The sequence below is a fragment of the Sphaeramia orbicularis genome, chromosome 11 (assembly GCF_902148855.1).
Source record: "Sphaeramia orbicularis chromosome 11, fSphaOr1.1, whole genome shotgun sequence".
Lineage (NCBI taxonomy): Eukaryota > Metazoa > Chordata > Actinopteri > Kurtiformes > Apogonidae > Sphaeramia > Sphaeramia orbicularis.
In genome coordinates this window covers 13,584,962-13,587,181 of record NC_043967.1, presented here as the reverse complement: position 1 = coordinate 13,587,181, position 2,220 = coordinate 13,584,962, and the positions used below count along the sequence as shown (strand labels likewise).

Sequence of the window (2,220 nt, the reverse complement as noted above, 5' to 3'; positions counted from 1 at the left end):
AATACTCACAACTCCAAAATTTTCTCTTTGTAAATGTAAATGTTTTCATGTATTTACACTAAAACAAAGTATATTGCAAAAATATCTGAATAACCTGAGCAAATATTAACAACCTGTAATGTCTTAAGAGAATTAAGTGAAATTTTAATAATATTCCACCTGTTATTAAATGTTTTGTGTATTTGTAGATCTACTGTGATCTGTAAGTTATAATGTACATGTGGAAATGATAAACTGAAGCATAATATTGTTAAACTTACACATTTTCCCCCCCAGTTTGTTCATATTATTCACATTGTTTTAGAGGATAGTTGGTAGATGCAAACATCTTCATAATGTAATTTTACTTTTTTCACTCTAAAACATAGAAAAAAGTTTGGAGTTGACAGTATGTATATATTATTATTTTGGTTCGGCCCACTTCAGATCAAATTTAGCTGAATGTGGCCCCTGAACTAAGATGAGTTTGACACCCCTGGCTTAACTGAACCTGCTTATTGTCTGGTTTTTGTGACGCATGCTCCGCAAAGAACATATAAAATGAGCAGAACCTATGCATTTATTTCTTGACATTATTTATACTCCATATCGTGGAATCCAAAGCTCCACTACTACACTTTGATCACAGCTAATTATTAAACCAAGTCATTTCCTCCATGAAACGTAAATGTCAGTGTGAAAACGCAGGTTGTAGTTCCCTGTAATCATTTGGCTCAGTCTATAATAGATTATTTAGCTGGTACATTTTCATTGCTTAGATCAGCATCAACTAAACAGGCCATGGATGAGCGTTCATATTTGACGGCTGTGACTCAGGTATTCTCCAGCAGGTCCGTCATGAAGGAGATGTAGATGATGGCCAAACGGAGGGTCTCAATACGGGACAGTCTTTTCTCGTAGGCGAATGTGGGAACTTTCCTCCTCAGTTCATCAAACGCCTCATTCAGGCTGAACATCCTCTTCCTCTCCCGGACATTGGCCGCCTGTCGTTGGACCACAGTGATGATCCTCCTCCGTTTGGACTTGTTGCTGGGCCCGTGCGTCCCGCGGCTGCAGTACCTCGGTGCGCCCATCACCAGGTGCTCGGTGCTCACCTCCGCAGTGCGCACTCCGTTCTCCAGGTCTCCACCCCAGGGCGAGTCGCTCCGACGTGTCTGGTTGTTCAATCCGAACGGGGAATCCACCTGTTGTTTGGGTACTAAGGCGTACTTCTGAGGCAGTTCCATCAGGTTCATGTCATTGACCAAATGTATGGTGGAGTTCACTAAACGCTCCTGCATCTCTGCGTTCATAGTCCAAATGCAGACTCGCACAGAATGAGCTCTGCTTTATTTGTCTGCTGCAATTAAACCCTTCAAGAATGACTAGAATCACTCATCACAGGACTGTTGCTGTGACGCATCTCAACAAGTGAATCCACCTCTGTCCAAATCCGGTCAGCGCGCAACAGGGTAAGATCCTCTTTGGCTGGAGTCCAAGGGCCATTCCTGCTGTTTTAATAACTCTCCCATACAATCTCAACGCGCCACGTCTTTCATGCCCTCTCTGTGTCTAAATAGAGTCAATTTCTGACTTTAGCCGACCGATGACTGTGTTAAATCCCAAAGTGAAGCTTAAAACGGCAAGAGGAAACTGGAGGGCCTCGCCAATTGATGCGCTGTCCTCCTGGAGGCCCTTAATGAGCTTCTGAAGAACGGAGGCTCTTGACAGAAGGTCATACAGTCTTGTTTGCACTTTCCTCTCTGCTTCAGGGGCTAAATAATGGCACTTTTATCACTTAAACAGGCCAGGAGAAGACCAAATAGAACATTCTCTAACAGTCACTATACCCCACAAGCTTTTCTGTTGCAAATTGAAGCAAATAACTGTCCGTTCCCATGGCAAGACAGAGTCCACACTGCAGGGACCGCAAAAATAACTGTGGCCTTTAATCCCTAGGAAAGAGTGCTTGGTCATTAAGAGGAGATCTGCAGTAATGACACCAAATGACCTACTGTTACATTTGTTAATGTTCAGTTGCTCAGTGACATATCAAACTCCTCCACTCTTCTGTTACTGAGGTTATGTGGAGGGGGACATTAATTGCACATTTCACTTGCCAAATAGAATTCCCTTTATGCTTTACCTAATAAATAATTCAATATTTTTTCAAGGCAAATGGGAGACAGTACTAGGGACTACACCAGCGTAGAACAAGAAACAAAGTTTTGGCTTCTTGAG

General features: G+C 42.5%; 1 protein-coding gene across 1 annotated transcript; it reads right to left on the bottom strand.

The window, feature by feature from the left end:
- Positions 1 to 812: 812 nt before the first annotated feature.
- LOC115428845 (protein atonal homolog 1) lies at positions 813 to 1,292 on the bottom strand. The gene has a single exon (XM_030148069.1). It carries the CDS (start codon positions 1,290 to 1,292, stop codon positions 813 to 815), a length of 480 nt encoding a protein of 159 aa, XP_030003929.1.
- Positions 1,293 to 2,220: the final 928 nt, after the last annotated feature.